Raw genomic sequence first — 25,336 nt, forward strand, 5'->3', positions numbered from 1 at the left:
CGCATTCACATCCATGCCGTTTATAAAATAAAAGCCTTTGCATATCTTTCCAGACACATTCAGCTGCTAGATGTTAGTCAGATAACGTTTCTATGTTCCTTCTTAATGCCAACTGTGGAAAAAATCTGTCGATAAATGCTTATGAAAAACCGCTGTTTGTTAACCTTCAAGCTCTGCTTCAGTTGCTTGGACACGTGTGCGGTGAGTGCCAGCATACACACATTTTATAAACATCTCAACATGCGAAAATGTACCTCCATATTTTAATTTAAGTTGTTCACCATACTTCTCCATCGACAGAATTTGTAATGTAGTGAAGTGTGTAAACATTTAGCTGCGGTTTGCGGTTCTCTGGGACAAAGCAGCTGCATGAATGCAAAAGCTTTAAATAAAAGTGAAACCATCAACAAAACCCAGACCACTTCTGTGTTTACAAATACAAGTGCAGCCGTTTAGAGTTCATTTCTGGTTAATGATGTCAGTATTTACAGGTATTTTGGAATTGATGCGTGAATCGTCTTTTCTGGTAAAAATTCCAGAACGTCCGTGCCTGTCTGAACACCTTTTTATGAATTTATGGGTAAATTGGTTCCGGAAGTTTTCCCCATATTTACTGGTATCATCGTGTGAAAGGGTCTAGTGAAACAGAAATGTAAAGCTTAAAGATTTGCTACATTTTCTATTGGTGCACACAAACTGATTGAAACCAGTAGATGAAGTTTATTTCTCTGCAATTGCCTATTTTCAATAAATGTGCTGGATTATGTCTTTAACATCATCATCATTAGGCCTAGTTAAAGTAAATTCAGTGAGCTGTTTGCTGTTACAAAATCTCAGTGTTTAAGGTCTGTTTTCTTTAAAAGTCTTTGACATTCACCACCTGATTGACGTACGATATAAAGTGGGTCTCAGAATAAACAAGCTCTGCATTTAATTATATTTTTCCACATCATGTCTTTACAATATGAAGATTTACTCCAGTATTTTCAATGGAATTTCTACACTAGCCTGCTATTTCTGATGTGCATCTTTTTTTCATCTCATTAAGTCTTTGTAACTGATTATATATTAATTACAACATCTGTGTTGTAAAAGGAACCATATAAAATTGAAAAAGACACATTAAACGTTCACAATAAGTTTATCTGTTGGGGAAAGAAACACTAGCTGTGCATATACCCTGTAGAAATCTACTTCTAGAAATCTGTCTGCTCTGTTTTGGAGCCTGGCCTAGCAGAATTTCATTTAGTTGCAGTTCCAGTTACTTCACGAGGTTTCACAAGGGAGAGCGGGATGTTGATGCTTGGTTATTTGACTAGTAATTCAATTCAGTTCAGCTTTATTTGTATAGCGCTTTAAAAATGTAGATTGTGTCAAAGCAGCTTCACATAAATGGTCATAGTAACTGGATCAGGGTAGTTCAGTTTTTAGTGTTTAAGTTCAGTTCAGTTTAGCTCAGTTCAGTGTGGTTTAAATCATTACTGAGAGTCCAAACACTGAAGAACAAATTCATCGATGCGTAGCTCTACCGATCCTGAACCATGCGAGCCAGAGGCGACTGTAACAATAGTAACAATCACATTCATTATATCAGACGTTAACATTAGCCCCTTTCACACAGTGATACCGGTAAATATCTGGAAAATTTCCGGAAAGACTTTACCGGTATATTCAAAAAAGCGCTGTTCACACAGGCGAGGACGTTACGGAAATTTTCCGGAAAAGAGCATTCACACATCCATTCCAAAATACCGGTAAATTCTGACATCATTCACCACAAATGAGCTTTAAACGGCTGCGCTTGTGTTTGTAAACATTTGACTAAATTACAAACTCTGTGGATGTTCAATATTGTGAACAACTTTCGCAGGATCACTTTCGCATGTCGAGATGTTCATAATATGTGCGTGTGCAGGCGCTCACAGGCACACGCAAAGCTTAAAGGTAAACAAACAACGGCTTATCATAAGCATCTAATCGATGATTATTTACACAGTTGGCATAAAGAAGAACATATAAACGAGATCTGACTAACTTCTAGCAGCTAAATGTGTCTGGAAAAATATTCAAAGGTTTTTATTCTCACAAACCGCGCGGACGTAAATGCGTCTGACTGTTGTGATTGGCTAAAGCAGACGTCTCACGTCAGCACGTTCTAGACGTGCACGCGCTTATTCCGGAAATCTTACTTCTGCATTCACACAGCGCAGAATTCCGGCAAATTGCCGGTAATGTTACAACTTCTCTTTCCGGAAAATAGCCAGAACGAATTTACCGGTATTTTCAAAAAGGACCTGTTCACACATACAACCTTTCCGGAAAATTGCCGGCAATTTTCCGGAAAGGTCTGTATGTGTGAAAGGGGCTATTGTCTGTTAATCATATATATTATTATGTCACATTTTCAGCAGTTCATTTATCAACAACTCGATTACTGACAACAACAATAAAATTGTTGATTTCAAGAATTTATATCCTGAGGATGAATAGACGTCTACACAGCTTGCCATAATTAGCGCGTTTTTTTACGATCCTCCAATGCGCTCGCCGTGATGACGTCAGCGCTGACGCGCTCATTCAGCGTCGAGTCTTCAGAGCTGAGGTGAGTCGTTGACGCTTTTTCTCGTGTTTACACAACAATAAAACACACTTTACAGTTTATTAAAGCGACAATCTGCGACTAGTTTCTGCATTGAGTTCACCTCTATCTGTGTGTCTGCTGACCAAAACAATACAGCAGGCGGAGAGGAGCTCTGAGAGGACAATATCTGTGTTATAAAAATACATGTTTATCTGTGTACTTTATTCAGCTTTTGGATTAATAATATCGATAAATGTGATCTGTGAATGTAATTGTAATTTAGTGCTGAAGATATATAACGTTTATCACTGAAAACATGATTTGTGGTGTTTATTATTGACTTGTGAATACAGTAAATAGTATTAAAGTAACTTACTAAATGTAACTATTTGTTTATTGACATACCACGTAGATGTTGCAGCTAAGATGTGGTAACTGTTTACAGGGTGTTTAAACTGTAGGCCTATAGAGATTTCTGAAAAATCAAACATTCGGTGTTGAACCTGTCTAAAATGAGCTGATCTGATGCTGTTTAATGAGTGTTTAGAGGCTCATCAATATTATCAGAGCTGCTGAAATCCTCTTTATTTCATGTCAAAAGTTCCTGTTTTCAGCTCATTATATTGATGTCTTCAGATCTACAAATGAAGTTAATTGTATTAGTTTCAACAGACTTGAGGAAATTACGTAATTACCTGTTGTATTGTCTACAAGATAAAACTATCATAATATAATTTGATCAATCAGTGTAAATTAAGCAGATTTGTTCGTTTCTATATTTACAGCTCGCTCTCCTTCAGTTCAGCTGTGAATACTGGAATATTCCCATCAGTCTACAAGTGAAGACGAGCATCAGACCATCAGGAAGAAGAGAAATCTGCAAAGACAGAGTTTATTGAAGGACAGTGAGAAGATGAGTGATCCAGAACCCTGCAGAATTAAACAGGAAGACACTGAAGAACTAATAGGTTTGTGTTTATTCATTACTCTTCAATAATGAGGCTAAAGAATAGTGAGGTTGTAAATCTTTTAGCTCTTCATCAGTCTTTGTTGTTTCTCCTATTACCTTTATTTTATATTGTTAACAATTTGTGTCATCACTCGCTTATAGTGCAAGTCAAATCTCTCCGCCCCCTCATTTGGGATGGTTTTCATGAACTGGCCACAATGACAATCTTATTGAATAGCCCTGTTATATAGTGGTTCTTAATTTAAAATTGACTGAAAAATATGATTGAGGTTTACACTGTTTTATTCATATATCTTTTTTATTATTTTAAGTTTTTAAAAAAATGTTTACATTTTTATTTTGGCCTTTTTGCCTTTATTATTAGATAGGACAGATTTTAGACAGGAAGCGAAGTGGGAGAGAGAGACAGGGGGTAGGGTAGGGAAATGTCGTCGAGCCGGGATTCGAACTCGCAACGCCCTGATGTGCTATTGCACCATATGTTGGCGCGCTATCCCCTAGGCCAGTGGTTCCCAGCCTTTTTCTTTGGGGCCCCCCCCCCCATGAACATATACAAACATTGGAGCCCCCCCACCATATAAATACACACGCACGCACACACATATATATATATATACTGTATGTGTGTGTTTGTGTAATATTAATATATAATATGTATAGAAAATATAAATTAATCACTTTTAACTTGTCTTGGCCTTCAATAAAACTAATCTTTGTCTAATCTTTTTCTTCGCCTCTGAAGAACTACTGCATTTACGTTTCTCTGCCATTTTTGTTTTGATTTTGCCTTTACGACGCGTTGGACAAGCACATTGCGTGAGCAAAATTTTAATAATTATTTAAAGTTATTTATTTTAATTATTTTTACTATTATGTTGGAATTTTAAGCATGTTTTGATTTTGATTTTTTTTTAGTACTTGAAAATACATATATAATAGTAGGGCTGCTTGATTTTGGGAAAATCATTATAACGATTATTTTGGTCATAACTGTAATCACGATTATTCAAAACGATTATCAGTTAAAGTCAAAATTATTAGCGCTCCTGAGAATTTTTTTTTTTAGAAATATTTCCCAAAATTATGTTTAACAGAGCAAGGAATTTTAACAGTATTTCCTATAATATTTTTCTTCTAGGCTTATTTGTTTTATTTTAGCTAGAATAAAAACAGGTTTAAATATTTTGAAACCAATTTAACTTCAGTATTATTACCCTCCTTATGCAATATATATTTTTGATTGTCTGCAGAATAAACTACTGTCATACAATGACTTGCCTTATTACCCTAATTAAGCCTTTGAACTGCACTTTAATCTGAATGTTTGTATTTTGAAAAATATCTAGTAAAATATTATGTACTGTCATCATAGCAAAGATAAAAGAAATAAGTAATTAGAAACGAGATATCAAAACTAATATGCAATAAGAAATAAGCAAAAAAATAATGAAATAAGCAAAAAAAAAAATCTACTTTCCATTAAACAGAAATTGGGCTGGAAAATGGTTGCTAATATTCAGGAGGGCTAATAATTCTGACTTCAAGTGTATACATACAGTTATTTCCACCTTGCAAAGGAAAGAGAAATAAATACAATAGAATAAAAATATTAAACAAACTGTGCTTTAAGCATCTTCACTGTAAGAAAAACACTTTAGCTACAGCAGTCCTTCAGTCAAGACTAGTGAGGGATTTTGTCATTGTTTGATTAATGATAAAAACAGGCGGCAGCAGGAATATTTCTCGCTGTCTCTTTAATGGTTTCTCTTTCACGTCTTTTGATCCTCAACTCGTTTGTTTATTACACAAATGAGGGTTAATATAAATAATCACTAAACACCGCGTTTTGACACCTATTTGACCATTAATGCGCTCACGTTAAGATGACTTTAGATGTCTGCGCTCCGCTGCTCGTCTCAGTGTGCGAATGAGACCGAATGCTGACCGGCCGCATATGCTTCTGACTGCGTGTGCTTGCTGCACACACAAATAAGCACGCGGTCTTTCGCGCTTTTAGAAGCAACAAACGTGAACAACTGGAAAGGGGGCGGTTTATGATGCAATAAACTTTATTTCAATTAATGCTTTTTTTATAATCGTTTGAAATCGAAACCGGATTTTCGATTAATTGTACAGCCCTATAAAATAGTGGAGCATTTTTATGCCTTTTTCTACCTCAACACTTATCCTCTCCCGCGCCCCCCTTGTGAACTCTGGACCCCAGGCTGGGAACCACTGCCCTAGGCTATTGCGCCGAGTTATATATACACAAAGCCCTGTCACAATATCAGATCCAGCACTTTTATCACATTGAAGTTTATAAGCGCTCATGCTGTGTGTATCACACGGTTCACAATATCACAGCTGAAGTTCAGATAGAATTGTTTTGCAGCATTATTAACCAATTATAGCCTAGTTCCCAATTATTGATAAGTTTTTTTTTAAAGCTTTTATTCACTTATATTCTCTCTACATACAAATCTATTTTTAGTCAGAATTGCTCGCACTGTTAGCAAAACCTAGCCTCTTGAAATGTAACTTCATTTTCAGATGTGATGGTGAAGACCGAAGAACTGAGTGAAGATGAGGAGAAACATCAGGTCAGAAGTGAAGAAGAAACTCAATCAGAGATTGAACACAGTATTTCAGTGAAAACAACAACCGTAAAAGGTTTCACCTGCTCTCAGTGTGGAAAGAGTTTCAGGCATAAATGTGATCTCAATCGCCACATGAGGATCCACACCGGAGAGAAACCGTACCAGTGTTCGCACTGCCACAAGAGATTCGGGGATTCAGGAAACCTGAAAATACATGAGTGGATCCACACTGGAGAGAAACCGTATCACTGCACTGATTGTGGGAAGAGTTTCAGACAATCATTTGTTCTACAAAAGCACAGAAAAAAATATCACGGTAAGTAGATCTGGTATGGGGAATAACACGGCTTAGGGTATCTTCTCGAGCTCAGGGCCCTCTCCCCAGACAGCACGCCAATACACATATTCAATTCAGTCAAATATCTGTGTGAACTCATGAAATGTTTGACATTTACCAGATATGACGGAGCTCTAAGGATCCATCTATTAGTCCTATGACAGAACTAACAGCATGGGTGAAGGTTAAATGCGTGTAAGCCTTTATAGCACATGTGAAAATAAATATTTTTATGCGTTAAAATTTAATTTAAATAAAATTTTAATTATAATAATTTAAATTTAGATTAATTCAAGATAATCACCTGATAGGTTGTGATTAGGTCTAATTTAGATTGATTAACCTAATCAATCCTTATTTTCAGTTCATGGTTCATCATTTACCCGAAGTCACTTAGAGTCATGCTGGCCAGTTTCATCTGCTCACGGACACATCCTCGCCAGTTCTGGTTCTTAGATAGAAGATAAGCTAATTTCTTTTAAGTAATATTAGGCTGCCCTATTCTTGCTCATACATAAAGTTTGATTTAGCCCCTAGATTATATCATACTAAGTCAGTGATTGTCAGAAATCAACAGGTTTCTAATGCTGTGCCCATGCTCTATCATTTGGGACTGAATGAACGACTAATCCTGGTCAGAAGCTGCGGAAACATCAGTCTAAACAATCTACTAGATTTACATGATTTCAGGAGATATTAGAGTTAAACAGGAATTGTACATGTATTTGTCAGGCAAAGATTTTCCATTCCAATTCACATAAACAGAATAAGCCAATCAAGATTGTACAACATCAATTCCTCAAAGATAGATTTAAGAGTTTGGGATGAATACCTGACCATGTAGAAATACATTGCAGCATGTAAGTACTGATGCAGAGCTCAGAGACTTAGGGCGTACTCACACTATGTACAGTTGCCTTGAACCGGGTCCAAAGCACGCTTGTCCCCCCTGATGACCCGTACTCACATTGCATTCGGGTCTGTGCACGCTTACGTCATCCATGATGCGCTGATCAGTAAGCGCTTTCACTTCAGCACAGTGAGGATTTCTTTAGTTATATCACTTTAGTCGTTTCATATGCAGTGACACACAGTCAAATATTCCGCCGAACAGATCAGCCTCTTTTGACGCTCATAAAGTCCTCGTGCTGCAGGAATTAGGAGGTTTGCTGAAGGTGTAGCTGTCCTGCAGCGAGGGGTTTTTGTATCTTTAATATTCTACAATTTTTTGCGTTCCTTGAACAGTAAAAATGATTAATAAATCCACATCAAACAGTCCCTTAAAAGTCACGTCACGCTTTCAGGCTCCGGCCCGTTTTGCGCTTACACACAAGTGTACCTCGCCAAAGCCCAAGTGAACCGCGCTCAAGCACACCTCTTCCAACCGGGCCCGGGCCGGCCAAGTGAACTATGCCTGAGCCCGATTCAGAGCACTCACACTTCTCAAACGATCCGGGAAACGGGCCTGGGCACGGATCGAATAGCATAGTCTGGGTGCGCCCTTATACACTGCAACGGGGTATCCTGACTACCGATTGCCACAGACACTTCTCCACACTCCCCTAAATACTCAATTCACCATAAATTCAAGACAATAAAAGCTTCACTAGGGCTACGTTCACACTGCAAGGCTTGGTGCTCAAATCAGATTTTTTTCTCAGATCTGATTTCTTTGCATGGCTGTTCACACTGCTCTTATAAATGTGGCCAGTATCAGATTTGCAGTGTGAACAGATCATGGTCCTAAACTGACCCGCATGCACAAAAGTGCATTACGGAGATCACAAAATGTCTAATAATCCACAAACGTGAGTGCTGCATGAGTAAGCACGTTGTCAGATCATGCTTATATGATTATTACCCTTTTCACAGACAACCGTGGTGTAATTCATGAACTGTAAATGGTTGTTCTGCTTCTACTAATCTGTATTTCAGCATTTGAGATCTAAAATAAGTCTCCTGTGATTAAAAAAAAAAACACTGATCATTTGTGATTTATGACAAGCGCTGTGCGTGGCGCTATGACCACCGGCGGTGTAGTGAGCTCATCAAGGGTTAATGAGCAGCCGCAGACTGAACTGTGAAGGCGGAGTCGGTTTATCTCCGTTTGTGGAGTTATTTCATTTTAATTCGTTATAAACAGCAGACAAGTGCAGAAGGGGGGTTTGGATGCTCGAGCACCTGCCCTTTTTTTCTCTCGGAGTGAAAGTTCTTCCTCCTTTGCACACAGATCCCATCCGCAACACCCACGGCGCTTTTCGGCTTCGCGATCAACCCGTGCCTCAACCGTTAACCAGATTAGTTAACATGCACCAGTTTTGCCTTCAAAATCGTTTTTAACATGAACAACCAACTTTCTGTGGTGCAGTAATCGCCCTGTGTGCCATTCTACTGTGCTGCTGAGGAGTGGATGATGTTTGCAGCACAGAATGATGACGCATGTCGCTCAAAGATTACGTAAAAGTCACATGAAATCCGACATAACCGTTCACACTGCGGTCTCATTGCAAAACATCAGATCTGTGTCTGATTTAAGACCACATATAAAAGTGGCACAGATCTGACCCGAAAAGATCCGATTCCATGCGGTTTGGGCTGTTCACACTGTCATCACCTGAGTCACATGAGGGGGAAAAAATCAGATTCGTGCCACATTTACCTGCAGTGTGAACGAAGCCTAGGACTCGTGCCTGGTCATGAGTTGATGTGAAGACCGTTTTCCCTGGAGCGGAGCATCTTTCAAAGATCTTATCAAAGTCAAAACCCAAACTAACTCAAGAGAGATTGTAAAATGTTACAGTGAAATTTGGACCTCTTTACCAACCACACAGAGACATTTAAATTGACACCAAACTTAAATATAGGCTGTTTCTCAATATGCGTTCTTCAGCGGTCTTGCGTCCTCGTGTTCTCGTGAAACGTCATCATCAGCTGCCTAAGTTCAGTTCCAATACTAAAGACCGCAAGTACGGAGGACGCGTGAAACTTCCCGGATGTGTTCTTGATATCGAGGACGCACTGATGCTGACTTGAGCACCGAACTCGCTCTGGAAGTCCCAGAAGTCATTGCGACTGGAGGTGGGAAGCGCTGCATTTTATTTAGATTCATTGTTAAAGTTCAGAGAGATCACTTATTTACCTCAGGACTTTCCCTAAATGAGACGGTGAAAGTAAACATCACCATGGCCATCTTAATAAAGGAATAAACACATTAAGAGTTGTTTGCTGAAATTCGTATTAAAATCTGTTTTATTTATATTGTGCAGAGTATATTTCTAATGTTTTTATGCAAAGTATATATTTTGAAGAAGGGGAAAAACAATAAATCGTTGTATAAGTGCTGTAATGTTTAAATAATTTCCATTTAAAACACGTGAAGGTCACATGACCATCAGGAAGAACGCAGCATCCCATTTCTCAAAGGACGCGTTCTCTGCCCTCGCGGTCTCCTGAGTTCGTTCTTCCGAGGACACCTGGCAAGACCGATCTCCACAAGAACGCAAGTCCGTTCTCTGCGTTCTTGGAATTGAGAAACAGCCATAGAGCCACAAGATACACCATAATTAAAACTTGGACATTCTGTGCTGCTCAGGTGGAGAATGTACAGTCCAGGGCAAAGAGGGGGGCTCAGGATGCATGATCGAGACAACCTGAACAACTGGTTTCCTAGCTGATCTTTTTCCCAGATTAGAAAGTTTATTGTTTTAGTGTCTGACCATTCTCGTGGGCTTGTCGCGTGTGGAGTTCCATAACAGTTCTCAGGGATTAAAATACTACTTTTGAAGTAGTACTTCCTGTAGTAGTTGATGTCGTTGGTATAGTGGTAGCAAAAGTAACAAAGGTGTCGTTGTAGCAGTAGCAGTAGTAGTAGTAGTCGTTGTTTGTGTTGTAGTAGTAGTCATTGTAGTAGTATTGATCGTAATTGTGATTATTGAAGTATTAGTTCCTGTAGTAGTTAATGAAGTTGGCATAGTGGTAGCAGAAGTAATAAAGGTGTCGTTGTAGCAGTAGTAGTAGTAGTCGTTGTTGGTGTTGTAGTAGTAGTCATTGTAGTAGTATTGATCGTAATTGTGATTATTGAAGTATTAGTTCCTGTAGTAGTTGATGTCGTTGGTATAGTGGTAGCAGAAGTAACAAAGGTGTCGTTGTAGCAGTAGTAGTAGTAGTCGTTGTTTGTGTTGTAGTAGTAGTCATTGTAGTAGTATCGATCGTAATTGTGATTATTGAAGTAGTAGTTCCTGTAGTAGTTAATGAAGTTGGCATAGTGGTAGCAGAAGTAATAAAGATGTCATTGTAGCAGTAGTAGTAGTAGTCGTTGTTGGTGTTGTAGTAGTAGTCATTGTAGTAGTATTGATCGTAATTGTGATTATTGAAGTATTAGTTCCTGTAGTAGTTGTTGTAGTTGGTATAGTGGTAGCAGAAATAGTAAGTGTCGTTGTAGCAGTAATAATCGTTGTTGATGAAGTAGTACCAGTAGTAGATGTCGTTGATTTAGATGTTGTAGCAGTGATTGCGGTAGTAGTAGTAGTAGACGTTGTTGTATTAGTTGTAGCAGACGCTGTAGTAGTATCAGTAGTAGTAGTCGTTGTAATGTCAGTATTAGTAGACATTATAGTAGTAATAGTTCTGGTTGTGACTGTAGTAGCAGCAATAGTAGTTGTAATATAAGTAACTTTCTGTAGTAGTTGCTGTAGCACTTGAGATTTATTATCATTGTCATTTATTATTACTGTTGTCCTTTCTTTCTGTTTACTGTCATTATTACTATCAAACATTACTAAGCATTGTTGTTACTCCCTAACTCTGACTGGTTTCTTTTTTTAATCTGTTTTACTTGTATCTGCGATACTAGCTTCAGTTATTGGCTGATATTGTTCCTAATGTATGTAATCTGATTTTTCCACCAAGTTACCTTTACATGGACACACACAGACACAGACACACACCTAACAGTTCCTGACTATATTGTTTTTGTTTTGTTTTTTATTGTTATTTTGTTATGGTTTTTTGTTGATGTTTTGTATTTGTATGATCCCAATTTATGTACCTTTTTGCATATTCTAATTAAAAAAAAAAAGGGATTAAAATTATGGAGAGATATAGTCATCCTTACATAGCTAGACAGTGTTCTTTGTTTCCCATGTGGGTCCTCATCACACTGTTAAGCCCTTTAAAGCACCATTTGCTGCTAGCAAACTGCTAAAAACTAGCCTCTTATAATATAATTAAATTATTTCATTTTCAGATCTGATGGTGGAGGAGGAGAGTGAAGATGAGGAGAAACTTCATGTCAAAAGTGAAGAAAAGTCTCAGTCAGAGACTGAAGACTTTACAGCTGTAGAAGGTTTGACCTGCACTCAGTGTGGAAAGAGTTTCAGGCGTAGATATAATCTCAAGCAGCACCTGAAGATTCACACCGGAGATAAGCCACACAAATGTGATCAGTGCAGCAAAACGTTCTTAAAGTCTTCAGACCTGAAGACCCATCTTAGAGTTCACACTAACGAGAGGCCTTACGCATGCTCTGAGTGTGGGAAGAGTTTTATATATCAACAATATTTAAAAGTACATCAGAAGATCCACACCGGTGTGAGAGACTTTGTGTGCTTTGAGTGTGGGAAGAGTTTCATTAGAGTTGGAGACTTGAAACAGCACCAGATGATCCACACTGGAGAGAAACCGTACACATGTACTCAGTGTGGGAGGAGTTTCGCACAATCATCAGGCCTCAATCACCACATGAAGATGCACACTGCAGAGAAAACGTACAAATGTGATCAATGCAGCAAAACATTTTCATGGCCATCAGAGCTGAACAGACACCTCAGAGTTCACACAAACGAGAAGCCTTATTCATGCTCTGAGTGCGGAAACAGTTTTGGACATCTGTCAAATTTAATAGCACATCAGAAGATCCACACTGGGGTTAAAGAGCATGCGTGCTTGGAGTGTGGGAAGAGCTTTATTACATCCGGAGACTTGAAACGACACCGGAGGACCCACACTGGAGAGAAACTTTACAAGTGTTCACACTGCGACAAGAGATACAGTCAGTTACAAACCCTGAAAATACACCAGGCGATTCACACTGGAGAGAGACCGTACACATGTACTCAGTGCGGAAAGAGCTTCAGGTGTAAGTACAGTCTCAAGCAACACATGCTGATCCACACTGGAGAGAAGCCACACAAATGTGATCAGTGCAGCAAAACATTTTTCAAGGCTTCTGTGCTGAAGAGACATCTTACAGTTCACTGTAAATAAGGTCGGGGAGAATAAAGCCTGGTTTATACTTCTGCGTCAAGTGACCGGCGTAACCCAGGGCGCATGCAACGCGTGTGGCTGTGCATTTATACTTCTGCGCGCTGTCTCTGTTGGTCTGCATTAACACTTCAGAAACGCTAGTTGGCAGTGAGGTGTAAATGTTCCTCTGTGTCGAGTTTCTTTGCTGCTGTTTTGTTTTCTTGAACACTTCCTGGATGTACAAGTGGCTCAAACTCGCTCATTTTGAGGCAGGAACTGGCGGACGTGCAACAACTTTAACTATGAAGTAAACACAAAACAAAACTTTCCATCCGGAGCTCCTTCACGGGACTCCACACTTGTAAACAATCGCTCCATCGGGCTGGTGCCATTCGCGCGGCTTTTGGTCCCGCCCAGACTCGTCAGCGCTACCAAACCGACCAATCACAGAGCTTGCGCTACACGTCGTTGCGACGTGTAATTACATTTTTTGAGAGGTGCACGTCAGTGACGCCTACGGCCACGGCGAAGGGCCATGCGTCAGCGCCGTAGCATACGCCGCCGTTTGATGCAGAAGTATAAATCAGCCTTAAGGAGAAACCTCATCCATGTCCTTTCGCTCCACCAGAAACTTGTTCAGCCCCCAACAAGGATTTCCAAATGATTTTCCCTGTTTTCATTCATGAGATAACTCAAGGAAAAAACAGTCAGTTTCTGTGTACAACCCTTAAGCAGGAAGTCCCTGTTATACTTTGAACAAAACTGAAGAACAAACTGAAAACTCCATCTGAAACTGGGTTATTTTTGAGTTTACTGTAGAAGTTCGCATCAGATGAGGGAGTTCATTTTGGCTGCTTAACCCCTTTGAGCTGCCATTGGTCTGTGGTGATTCTGCTGTCAGTGCGTCTGTTCTGGAGCTCCGGCTGCTTCGACAAGTTTTTTTCCCTCAAATTAATTTCTTATTCCACAACATCTGAGACAACAACACTAACCACATGAATACCCTGGAGGGTGTTTGTTGGGTTTTATTTTTATGGCACATTTAAAAACAACAAATGTTGGCCAAAGTGCAGGCCCAGATTGGCTAATCGGGAGAACCGGGAGAATTCCCGGTGGGCCGGTCCGTTTTTTGGCCACGAGGGCCGGTGTCCCTAGATGCTTGCGCTCTCAGCAGTCGCACTTTTTTCATCTATTTATTTATTTGACCATAGCCTCACTCATTTTATTCATTATTTTGCCGCAGCTCCGCTCTTTTTATTTATTTTCTCGCAGCCCCGTAAACAAAATGCAGCCTGCAGATTATTAATGAAGTAACTATCATCATTCGACTCTAAACAGCGGCACCTTAGTGAATGTAAGAATTCGAATAACTAATATTGATTAATATTACACCTGCTCAATGAACATCAGATGATTCACTACATTAATAAATCTGACATAACTTGATCAGAAATCTAAAAAGGAGAGAAAAAGATTAAGCCATCAATAAAAGTCTTGCAGGTCATAGTGCAATATTTGTTTTTCATTCCAGCCACGATAGCGTAACAGCGCCACTGTGGTCCACTGGTCAGCACGTTAAATTATGACACGGCCGACCCGTGTTCGAACCTCATCTGAAAAATTATTATAATTTTTTTTTTTCATTTTTTAATGTTAAGACATATAATACTGTTAGTGTTGTTAAAAATTTTAAGTTCTGAAGCAGCTGTTTTGTGAAAAAAGACGTGATAGTGTCCTTAGAAACTCAATTGGAAATTACCTTATTTTAATAGTCAGTCGTGAACTGAGATGGGCCGGTCTAAGGGTGCTTTCACACCTACACTTTTGTTTCGGAACGCGTCTCGTTTGCCCAGTTAGCGCGGTTCGTTTGGCATATGTGAACAGGGCAATCGCGCTCTGTTCCGCGCCAAAGTAATCGCTCCGAGATCGCTTGAATGAGGTGGTCTCGGCTCGATTAAAACTAACCCTGGAGCGGTTCGATTGCAATGAGAAAGCGATGCGATCCGAGCGCGGTTATATCACAGTGTTTTATGGATATGTAATAGAAGAGAGAATTATGAGTAGGGTGGGAAGTTTTGCGAGTCTCCGGATGCCCGCAAACGAGTGATGAACTCCCGCTAATCTCGCGTCTCCCTCCCGGTCCTCAAATAGGCTTCGTCGCGCACCTTTCTCTCCCCACCGCGTCTCTCCTCAGACACGTCACGCGCGCCCTCCCTGTCAATCACCACCAAACCACCACCTCTCCTGACAGCTGAGCGGGACGCTGCAAAATAAACCCTGACACTCTGACCAATGTGAGGAGAGTTTACTCGCACGTGACTTGTTTTAGCTCTTTTGGTCCGATTAGAAACTTTGCAGTGTGAAAGCGAACCGCTCCAAGAGCAAAGAGCAACAATGTAACAATTGTAATCTCTGTTTCGGAACAACTGAATCCATTCACAAGTGTGAAAGCACCCTAAGGCTTGAAACTCCAGGGCTGAAAAAGAGTCCCAAGTGTTTTACAAATCAAACAACTCAAATCTAAACTTGCTTATACGAGCAAAATAAGAGTCATTACAATCAAAAGCAAGAGACAAAAGATGATCTTTTAAAAAGAATGTTTAAAATCACCAAGGGAAGAGCGAGATCTGATGTAGAAAGGTAAACCATTGCACAGACGAGGGGCTGCAAGAGATAAAGCCTCGTCTCCTTTTGATTTTGATTGAGAATTGGAAACAACCGGCTGAAACTGTTGAGCATCAAAGGTCACTCCGGCCACCCTGGTGACAAAGCTGTCTCTCTTCAGCTCAAGCGGCGAGAGCGTCAAAATTCGCTATTAATATTTAAAGCAGCCGTTGCAGCATATCAGTTACATTCCTGCATAAAACACGCTTTCTAGCATGAAAATGTTGCGCATTTCTTATCAAATTCATTTAACAATGGAAGATCAAGTTGCATGTGGTGTGGCTTTGCTCCACTTAATTATCCGATGTGTCCATATGTCTGAAATATCCTGAAGCAGCAGTACTGTGTTGTATTGTCGCATGAGATTCCCGCTTTTTCAAAGATAAAAATATATAACATTATTGCACATCAGTAACTTATTTAATGTCTGTTTCTGTAAGAAAACAATGTAAATAATAGGTAATCCGGCAACCGCAATAATCAAATGTAGGGATAGTTTACAGTTTAACCCAAAGAATGAGCAGTCTGGTAGATGAAGAAGAGCCGGAGTCAGAGATTTAAAAAAATAAATCAAGTTTACTGAAGATAGTTTGCAGTTTCATTCGCAGAAGCCAGCTTCAACACTCTCAATGAGTTCCTAGGCTGCTCTGCCTTACAGTTTCAACAATCGAACAATTATACTCTTTACACAAGTCCAGAAAGGGTGGGATCCAGGTAAACAGTTCTCATTGGTTACAACAGAAATAGACAATTCTAAATACATGCGTCAAAGAAACATGGTATCTACTTCCAGATATGGACGGCCTTAATGCGTGCGTCAAAGAAAGCATTGTATCTGTCTCCAGATATGGATGGCGACCTGATGCCTAGAGGTGAGGTCGCCCTAAGTTATTAGGAGCTGATCTCCGACCTGTAAAAAGCTAAACCAGGAACACAATAGACACAAACGACCATCTCTGTTAAAGACTCAAGGATGTTTCTTGTACGTTCAGCTGTGTTATCAGGCTGGTTCAAGACTCTTTCCATCAACAGTCTGCTGCAATATCTTTACTCCACATAGTCTATCTCCACACAGAAAGGAATTACATTAAATTAATTATACTCAAAAACAGATCAATCAAACAGCTATAATATTATAGGCAATATCAGGACAACTAGAACAGGTGTCTTCTTCTCCTTTGTATTGGACCTCCAGTCATAAGAACAGATGGAGAGAGAGAGAGAGAGAGAGAGAGAGAGGTCTCCATGACCTATGAGCTGGTTTGTGTGTCTCCTGAAAACAGACAGGCAAAAAGAGAAACAAGGACACAGAACATTCTTGCAGTAAGCAGTTTTAACTTATTCGTTAGTTAAGATCAATTCACAGTTAAATACTGAGAAACAGGATGATGAAAAGGATAAACGGTGGTCCATGATGAGACGGATTGGAAAGCAGAAATCCGAATCCTTCACAAACCATTGGTAACAACTGTGTTTGAAACCAAAGTTCAAAGGTCTGTGTTCTCTGAACTCCTCCTAAGGTGTGTACTTCTTCATTTTGATTACTTGCAGCCAAACCGCTTCATAGATCATTACCATAAAGGTAACTTGATTTCAACTCTCCTTGACGCCTACAACAGTGAAGACCTGCCGCACTGCTCCTCAATGCTTATCGCCGCCGGCTCTCATTTAAAATAAATGACTTTCCGGCTACTTCGGCGCTCTCGCCGCTTTCAGTGTGAACGTACGGTTAGTGGAGCTGCCGATGTATCCGCACCTGTACGCTCACTCGCAGAGGGATATTGAAGAGGGTTTCACTCTAAACGAGAAGCCCACCTCATAATAATAATAATAATTCCTTACATTTTCTGCCAGATTACACACCAGCTGATTGGTGGAGAGGAGACACCTTGTCTTTTCTACTAGTTTGCACACACCGACGGTTTTGATCCCAGTTGCAATGGTATGATGAAAAAATTGCATAGAAATTTCTTTCAGTGGTTATATCTAAGTTTCATGTGGTTAAACAATGTAAATAATGAATAAAAATTATAGTAAGGCCCTTTTAATAGGATTTATCTGCTCTAAAAGGCATATTTGGATGTATTTTTACAATAAAATAATGTGATTTAATTTAAAATAACCAAGTTTAGTAATCAAAACTGTTTTTGAATCAAGCCTAATAATCTACAGTAGTATGAGGAGTTAAATTCTGATTAGCTCATAGATCTGAAGGTTTTATTATTAAAGGTTATTTAGTGTAAGATTGACCGTAGCACGCTTACCTTGATGTGTCTGAGAAAATCAGAATATCACCTCGGCTCTGAGAACTACATGGAGTAAACAAAAACAAAGCCTGGCTTCATGGACGGTTGGTAATGTGACAGCTGAAGTTCCCAAACTACGAAGCTTGGTTTTGTGTAATGTTGAAATCTCTTATACGTCTCCATCACCTGTAATTCTGTTGATCTTTAATTAAGAAGGTTTTCAACAAGTATAATACAAAGATTTATTTTGATGTCTGTCATTTTAAAAACTAGAGATGCCAACTACCGTCAGATATATTGTTGTTTTTTCCCCCATTTATCCCCATTATAGACTATTTTGAAGGATGTAAACAAAAACAGTGGTCCCAGCGTATTTGCTGTTTTACATTTTTAATCTCAACAGATTTTGTGAAACCAAAAAAAGCCACATATTAATAATGTTATGACCGCTGTTTTAACGCTATGATTGAATTGCCTCTTGCTACAGTTATGAAATAGTTTGACAATAAACAGGAAATGTTCATGGGCCAATGACATGGTGACATCACAATGAAATGGTCTATAGCAGTCATTTTTTATTGTTCGCTCTCATTATTCATACTTTTATATTTTGTACTTTTGTTTGATTGAACATAATTATTACTTCACTTCTTAATTTTGCCTTTAGTGTCAATTGCAAAAGTGCTCTTACCAATGTTTTAAATGTCCAATAAACAGCATTTCACCTCAGACATGACTGAGACTAAGATGGATTTTTGTCTACATCTGCAATTGTTTTGGCTTCTCATGTTAATATCTTGTCTGTTTTTTTTTCCTTGTTTCACAGCATTTGTTTTTAAATCAGTTTTATTTCAGTCTATATAACATTTAAATACAAAAGTGCCTTAAAGCTGTTTAAACTTTTGTTTATTTAAAGATTGACCTCCTAATAAGGCTGTAGTATTATTTTGTGTTTCGTTTTATTGTTTTTTTATAGTATTATCTTTATTTTGCTGCTTGGGTGTAGTGTTCAGCATGTTGAAGATGAGAATTGTTGTTTGAAGATTTGAAGAGTGAGGAAAAGTTTAGTTGGCGCTTTTTTTCTTTATGGGGAGTCGGCAGACTTGGATCCGGGCAGTTTTACGGCCCAGGCAGTTTTACGCCCCACAGCTTTACGCCCCTGTTGTTCCTAATGCATCCAGTAGGGGGAGGGGGATGAAAGATACATGGCCACATAATATATTTGAAGTCAACGCTCCTAGATTATTAAATGTCCTGCTCATAAATGTATATTTTAAATTAGCTTACGCTAAATATGAACGCCAAGTTAATGTATCATAAAGTGAGTTATAAACTCACTATGTAATATGCAGAATTGATACACTCACCAAATAATTCCAGATATGCAAAAGCCCAATTGCAAATTAATTTAGATTAATTTAATTAGAAAAATTAAAAACACAAGTTGTTGGATAGTGTAATGGTTAATTGTTGCCAAGCTATACGTTTACATATAGAGATATGCATTTGTTGTATTGTTCATATATAAATTTGCATTTTGAAAATAACAAAATGATAACCAAACAATACAGTGTAATTTGGAGTTATGATGTGCTTTGATAAGAATGCAGAGGTATTGTTACAATAAATATTATGAAACAATAAGGGATAAACAATATGATTGCTTGTGCAATTCAAACTTCATTGGTAATATATAAAATGTACTGTATAGCTATATGAACAAAAATGAGTAGACCATTTATAATAGAGTTTCTATATGCATTTATAGATATATAATATTTTAATTGTTTAAATTAGAACAGGATTGCATTACATTGATTGTAATTGAAAGTAATGCAATTTTAAAATTTAAAATAAAATCAATAAAATTTTCAGACCTGTTTAGATTTATTTCAATATTTAAGAAAGTCAATTTTTTAGGAATAGTGTAGTTGGAGTGTAGATTTGGCTGACAACCCAGACCATGCAAGTGTATTGTCTTATCTATGAGAAAATATATATCTTTAAAAAATTATTAAATATATAATAATTACTCCCTTGCTGAGACAAAAAGGTAAAAGAAAATTAGCCTACATAACACACTTTCTTATGTAGGTTAATGTTATTTTACTCTTTTGTTGATGTAGAACATGTAGCTTGCCTGCACATAGTTAGCTAAAATTGAGTCAAACTAACACACTGCTATTATATTACACCAGTTTGTTTGTGTTGACATACACTCATATCGATCTTAATCTAATTTAAAAAAAAAAAGGTTTAAGTTTCATGTTTTAAACACGTATTTAACATAGATACCTCTTCATCGTGTCGCGTTTGGTTGGGTGAGATAAAGTTCTGGAGGCTTAAAATAACACTACTGCCTCCCTCTACTGGACACAACAGGGGCGTAAAACTGCCTGGGCCGTAAAACTGCTTGGGCCGTAGATCTGTCTAGATCCAAGTCTGCAGCCTCCCCCTACTCCTTTTTTTAATCCCCCGTTGCTCCCGCCTCGATGCGATGACGTCAGCACCGCTGGCGCGTTCATTCAGCGTCAAATCTTCAGAGCTGAGGTGAGTCGTTGACGTTTTTTCTCGTGTTTACACAACAATAAAACACACTTTAGTTTATTAAAGCGACAATCTGCGATTAAGTTCACCTCTATCTGTGTGTCTGCTGACCAAAACAATACAACAGGCAGCGAGGAGCTTTAAAAGCTGCTGAAATCATCTTTATTTCATGTCAACAGTTCCTGTTTTCACCTCATAATATTGATGTTGTTTTCAGTTCTACAAATGAAGTTAGTTGTATTAGTTTTAACAGACTTGAGGAAATGACATATATACCTGTTGTATTGTCTACAAGATAAAGCTATCATAATTTATTTCATCAATCAGTGTAAGTTAAGCAGATTTCCATGTTTCTTCCTTCAGTTCAGCTGTAAATACTGGAGTATTCCCATCAGTCTACAAGTGAAGACGAGCATCAGACCATCAGGAAGAAGAGAAATCTGCAAAGACAGAGTTTATTGAAGGACAGTGAGAAGATGAGTGATCCAGAACCCTGCAGAATTAAACAGGAAGAGACTGAAGAACTAATAGGTTTGTGTTTATTCATTACTCTTTAATAATGAGCACCCCCCCCCAGCATTAATTTGCAGCATTAATAACCTAGTTTCCCATTCATTTATCAGGTTTTATTTATTTATTATTCAAGCCTTTGTTCACAAATGTTCTCCTGAACACATTTTACATTTTATGCACACAACTATTTTTAGCCCTGTTGCAAACTATCCTCTTAATGTAACCTATTTACTTGATTATCAGATGTGCTGGTGAAGGAGGAGAGTGAAGAACTGAGTGAAGATGAAGAGAAACATCAGGTCAAAAGTGAAGAAGAAACTCAATCAGACACTGAACATAGTATTTTAATTGAAAGAACGGCCGTAAATGATTTCACCTGCACTCTGTGTGGAAAGAGTTTTGGGAATAATGGCGATCTCAATCGCCACATGAGGATCCACACAGGAGAGAAACCTTACAAGTGTTCACACTGCCACAAGAGTTTCAGGGATGCAGGATACCTGAAAGCACACGAAAGGATTCACACTGGAGAGAAACCGTATCGCTGCACTGATTGTGGGAAGAGTTACATACAATCAACTGCTCTACGAAAGCACAGAAAGAAATATCACGGTAAGTAGATCATCTACAGATCCAGACCTTCCAGGTTGTGTTATTTAGGATCATTGTGCAGTTGATAAAATATGTTCATTTGTCTTCGCTCTTCCTATCGGTCTTTATGCGTTGTTTCCAAGCGCTGTCGACTACATACATACCAGTAAACGACAATTAGTAGACAAAAGAAAAAGACACTCAATTGAAATAAAAGAATAATACAGCGGTAGAGCGACCATAACACACACACACAGCTCGCCAGAACTGAAGTGAGCTCTCATTCATGCGTGCTTACATCTCAAAGGTAAAACAACCACAGAAGAAGTCCTCCTAAATAGGACATGACCGTTATACTAAATGCATATCAAACATTAAGCGGCCGTTACAATATCACAACAATTAACCCCGAAAAAAGCAGTGCAACCACTACCAGACTGCTGTTGTGTTTGCGTTAAGGAGGGACGAGACTGAATTCAGCTTCTTATTCGCAGCTTTTTATTGACGCTATCCGGTCCACCTTAAAAACAGTGGCGCTTCTGTTTTTCAGCTTCTTGTTCGCTCTCAGTAAAACACACTAAGCAAGGGCTTATTATGAAGTCCTGGTGCCATCTTGTGGATGGACAACGTCAACCGTCTTTGGTCTACTCTATGACAGGCAAATGGCCGCGAAAAGCCCTCTCAGAAATTGTAAATGTTTTAAAATGGGCACTATTCTTACAAATAAACTGCAAAGTTACAATCTAAACAACTACATTCTCGACAAAATGTACATTTTGTTGTCTAACAACAGTAATATTTGTCAAACTGTAGTGTCTCTGCCTGTTGCTGGCTGTATGTGGGTGGAGTAATACACAGAGGTGAAGGGTGAAGAGGCCTTTGTGTGATGTTACTGGCAAAATATTGCACTGCTATTAGCCAATCAGATTCAAGAACCAGACAGAACTGTTGTATAAATATATATATATATATATATATATATATATATATATATATATATATATATAATAAAGTAAAGTAAAGTAAAACTAAAGAAATTGCTACATACCCTTTATGCATGAAAGTGTAAAGCCCACTACAAAGGTGTAAAGTTATTGCGTTTCATGTTAAACAAATGATTCAATATAAATTTTTGTTAATCAAAGGCGGCAACACCAAGGCTCCAAAAATACAAATGTATAAAATTAAAAAGGCTGACACAAAGCGTGTAACGTTTCGAGCCACCCGGCTCTTCATCAAACAAAAAAAAAAAATTGTCTGAGGAAGAGCCGGGTGGCTCGAAACGTTACACGCTTTGTGTCAGCCTTTTTAATTTTATACATTTGTATTTTCGAAGCCTTGGTGTTGCCGCCTTTGATTAACATTTATTTGCACTTTTTGCGTTTTTTTTTTTTTTGGCTGAGCACCCAGTTGCGTGCTTTTGTACAGTTTTTTCAATATACATTTTTTCAATTTGCTCACATGGATAATTCAATATTAATCACACGATGTCATTACCTTGCTGACATGATTTCGAGGATCGATAGATCAGTCCTTCACAACACACGCAGCGATCCCAGATCAGTTTATCCAGATATTTTAATCTTGTTTGAAGAACTAAATTAGCCAGAGATCAGTTAAAAAGACTGAAAGATCCAGAATCATCATAGATCGTTTAAGAGAGGTATAAAGAGCATACCCCTAATGCTGTGTTCACACCAGACGCGGAACGCGCGGATAAATCGCGCTATTTGCGCGGAAATTGCCGCGTGAACGTTTAAAGTTACTCGCTTCATTCGTGCGTCTAACAACGCTTCATTCGTGAGTCAAATCCGCTTCATTCACGCATCAAATTCACTTCAGAACAGACGCGGATTCGCGTGATGGGCAGGGCTTCTGTCTGCCCGATGACTGTAGCTTCGTTGCTAAATGGCTAACATGGATTTTATGAAGAAAATAACAGTGTTAATGTGCTTTATGAAGGCTGAAAAACTGTGTCGATTCGTTTAGGACCGTGTCTGAGTCCACTACATGCTTTCAGAGGTGCATCCAGCTCTGTGAGCTCATAACCTCCTCCAGAAACTGAACCTGGATGATGGAGGCTTTCAGCAGTGCTTCTGACCGAGCCAAGCCCAGTTTGATGACTTGTTGTCGGTGTCGCCTGGAGGATTTCCCCCGGGACACCATCAACGTTCTACGTCACAATCACGCCCCCACAAGAGCAAGCTTCTGATTGGTTAACACGGCGCGAATGTCTGCTAAAGTTCAGATTTTCGAACTCGATTGATTCGCGTGTCAAATACTTAATTCGCCTCGCGCAATTTGCACGTACCGCGCCGCAGGATGTCTATTCGTGCGTTTGCATTGTCTTAACATGTAAGTCACTCGCGCTTGACGCGCGTTCCGCATCTGGTGTGAACGCAGCATAATGGAGCTACACAGTGTGTTGTTGTGCTTTGTTTCCCATGTGGGATCTCACTGTTGAGCCCTGTTAGAGCGCTGTCTGCTGTTAGCAAACTGTTAAAAACTAGCCTCTTATAATATAGTTGATTTACTTTGTTTTCAGATCTGATGGTGGAGGAGGAGAGTGAAGTGCTGAGTGAAGATCAGAAACATCATGTCAAAACTGAAGACGAACCTCAACCAAAGACTGAAGATAGTTTTTTAATGAAAACCACAGCTGTAAAAGGTTTGACCTGCGCTCACTGTGGAAAGAGTTTCAGGTGTAAATACTATCTCAGGCATCACATGAGGATCCACACTGGAGAGAAAGCAAACAAGTGTGATCAGTGCAGCAAAACATTTTTGAGGCCTTCAGATCTGAAGAACCATCTTAGAGTTCACACAAACGAGAAGCCGTACTCGTGTTCAGAGTGTTCGTGGAGTTTTACACAAAAGCAGTATTTAAGAGACCATCAGAAGATCCACACTGGTGTGAGAGAGCATGTGTGCGATAAGTGTGAGATGACTTTTATTAGAGCGGGACAATTGAAAAGACACCAGAGTACTCACACTAGAGAGAAGCCGTATAAGTGTTCACACTGCAACAAGAGATACAGTCATATACAAAGCCTGAAGACGCATGAGATGATGCACACTGCATAGAAACCGAATGATGTATTCAGTGTGGGAGGAGTCATCACATCTCGATGAACACATGCTGATCCACACTAGAGAGAGACCACACAGATGTGATCAAAAAGTCTTTGATATACACTGTCTGTTTGGTGTATGACATAAAGTGGGTATCAAAATGTACAAGAAGCTCTGCAGTAAATAACATTTCCACGCCATATCTTTGAAAACTTGCGTTCTGTGAATGAACGTCGCCTCGTGGTTCCATCCCAAAGAGGGAAGAAATCACTTTCCCGAACTCTCGCATTCAATCTGCCCAGTTGGTGGAATGAACTCCCTAACTGCATCAGAACGGCAGAGTCACTCACTAAAAACGACTAAAAACTCAACTATTTAGTCTCCACTTTTCTTACTAATCTGCAATTGCCTCTCTGGTTTAACCGCTAATGTATTACAAAAGTACTTTATTTTTTAGTATTGCTCTTTTGTAAAGCAATACTTTGCTTCTTACACTTTACACACCTGAAACTTGCCTACAGCACTTAGTCATTGTTGCTCTTATAGTTGTGTAAATTGCTTCCTTGTACTCATTTGTAAGTTGCTTGGGATAAAAGCGTCTACTAAATGACTAAATGTAAAAATCTGACTATTTTGTTCCAGTATTTTCAATGAAATTTCGGTAAGTCAGTGTAAACAGCTTTTCATCTCATTTTTCATTTAAACAATTAAATTAATGTTTGAGTCTTCTTAACTGATCATATTACAATTACATTAGAACATCTGTGCTGTAAAAGGAACCGTATAGAATTGAAAAAGTCATATTAACGGTTCACCGGAAGTTTATCGGTATGGGGAACGAAAGACAAGCGGTGCTTACACGCCCGGATTGGCTAATCGGGAGGACCGGGAGAATTCCTGGTGGGCCGGTCTGTTTTTTGGCCGCGAGGGCCGGTGTCCCTAGCTGCTTGCACTCTCAGCAGTCGCACTTTTTTC

General features: G+C 39.0%; 2 protein-coding genes across 4 annotated transcripts; both read left to right on the top strand.

The window, feature by feature from the left end:
* Positions 1-2,575: 2,575 nt before the first annotated feature.
* LOC101883509 (uncharacterized) lies at positions 2,576-14,240 on the top strand. 3 transcript variants are annotated; one of them, XR_015521501.1, is made up of 5 exons: positions 2,576-2,602; positions 3,367-3,549; positions 6,102-6,464; positions 11,731-13,192; positions 13,237-14,240. XR_015521501.1 is itself a non-coding variant. In XM_087303519.1 (4 exons), the coding sequence occupies exons 2-4, from the start codon at positions 3,495-3,497 to the stop codon at positions 12,747-12,749; spliced, it is 1,437 nt and encodes a 478-aa protein (XP_087159645.1). In that variant the 5' UTR covers positions 2,576-3,075; positions 3,183-3,494; the 3' UTR covers positions 12,750-14,240. The 3 variants fall into 3 exon arrangements, 2 of the variants coding, with proteins under 2 accessions (XP_087159645.1, XP_087159644.1); XM_087303519.1 differs by having other exon boundaries at positions 2,576-3,075; positions 3,183-3,549; positions 11,731-14,240; XM_087303518.1 differs by having other exon boundaries at positions 11,731-14,240.
* A 6,355-nt stretch (positions 14,241-20,595) lies between these two features.
* On the top strand, positions 20,596-25,094 carry LOC100007100 (uncharacterized). Its single transcript, XM_087303686.1, has 3 exons — positions 20,596-20,716; positions 20,942-21,310; positions 23,835-25,094. Exons 1-3 carry the CDS (start codon positions 20,662-20,664, stop codon positions 24,371-24,373), a joined length of 963 nt encoding a protein of 320 aa, XP_087159812.1. The 5' UTR covers positions 20,596-20,661; the 3' UTR covers positions 24,374-25,094.
* Positions 25,095-25,336: the final 242 nt, after the last annotated feature.

This window comes from Danio rerio, chromosome 22, assembly GCF_052040795.2.
Source record: "Danio rerio strain M-AB ecotype USA chromosome 22, GRCz13ab, whole genome shotgun sequence".
NCBI classification, from domain to species: Eukaryota; Metazoa; Chordata; class Actinopteri; order Cypriniformes; family Danionidae; genus Danio; species Danio rerio.